This window comes from Aplysia californica, unplaced genomic scaffold, assembly GCF_000002075.1.
Source record: "Aplysia californica isolate F4 #8 unplaced genomic scaffold, AplCal3.0 scaffold00722, whole genome shotgun sequence".
Classification (NCBI taxonomy): Eukaryota; Metazoa; Mollusca; class Gastropoda; order Aplysiida; family Aplysiidae; genus Aplysia; species Aplysia californica.
The window spans coordinates 112,132-113,165 of NW_004797992.1; the positions used below are offsets into that span (position 1 = coordinate 112,132).

Here is a 1,034-nt window from a genome sequence, read left to right on the forward strand (position 1 = left end):
TCACCGATTAACTATAAAACACGTTAACTGCAAAGTTTTACTTCATTAAGGAGTAAGGAGGCGTTTGTCTTGTTTGGTAAATTTACCAGTACCTGCCAACAATTAGTGACAATGATTGTGGTTGCTGCAGTTCATTGTACGATGGAGAACTTGTGGGCGAAACGCCTCACTGTCTTCCTTCTGGTCCTGATGCTTGATATCTCGGCCGCTTCTTCAACAACAACTGCAGCTACAACAACACCATCAGCAACGACGACATCAGCAGCAGCAACTACATCCGATCCAATGACGACAGCAGACCCAACGACTACAGCACCACCAACAACAACATACCCAACAACTACGACAACAGAACAATCAGCAACAACAAGTACAACAACACCACCAACAACAACATCATCAACAACAACATCACCAACAACAACATCACCAACAACAACATCACCACCACCAACAACAACACTAACAACAACAACAACAACACCAACAACATCACCAACAACAACACCACCACCAGCAACAACAACAACACCAACAACATCACAACCAACAACAACAACACCAACAACATCACCAACAACAACATCCCCACCACCAACAACACCACCACCAACAACAACACCTACAACATCACCAACAACAACACCACCACCAGCAACAACAACAACACCAACAACATCACAACCAACAACAACAACACCAACAACATCACCAACAACAACATCCCCACCACCAACAACACCACCACCAACAACAACACCTACAACATCACCAACAACAACACCACCACCAGCAACAACAACAACACCAACAACATCACAACCAACAACAACAACAACAACAACACCAGCTACAACAACAACACCACCACCAACAATAACAACAACAACTACAACAACAGTACCACCACCAACAACAACAGCACCAGCAACAACAACAACTACAACAACAGTACCACCACCACCTACAACAACAGTACCACCAACAACAACAACAACTCCAGCAACAACAACACCACCAGCAACAACACCACC

The 1,034-nt window shown here is 44.4% G+C and overlaps 1 protein-coding gene across 1 annotated transcript in view; it reads left to right on the top strand.

Moving 5' to 3' along the window:
* Nucleotides 1-285: 285 nt before the first annotated feature.
* Nucleotides 286-1,034, top strand: part of LOC101861989 (putative GPI-anchored protein pfl2) — a gene marked incomplete at its 3' end in the record, with an annotated part of 39,169 nt that continues 38,420 nt past the window's right edge. Inside the window, 1 exon segment of the mRNA XM_013088314.2 lies at nucleotides 286-312. Within this exon segment, the coding sequence (XP_012943768.2) occupies nucleotides 286-312 (27 nt within the window).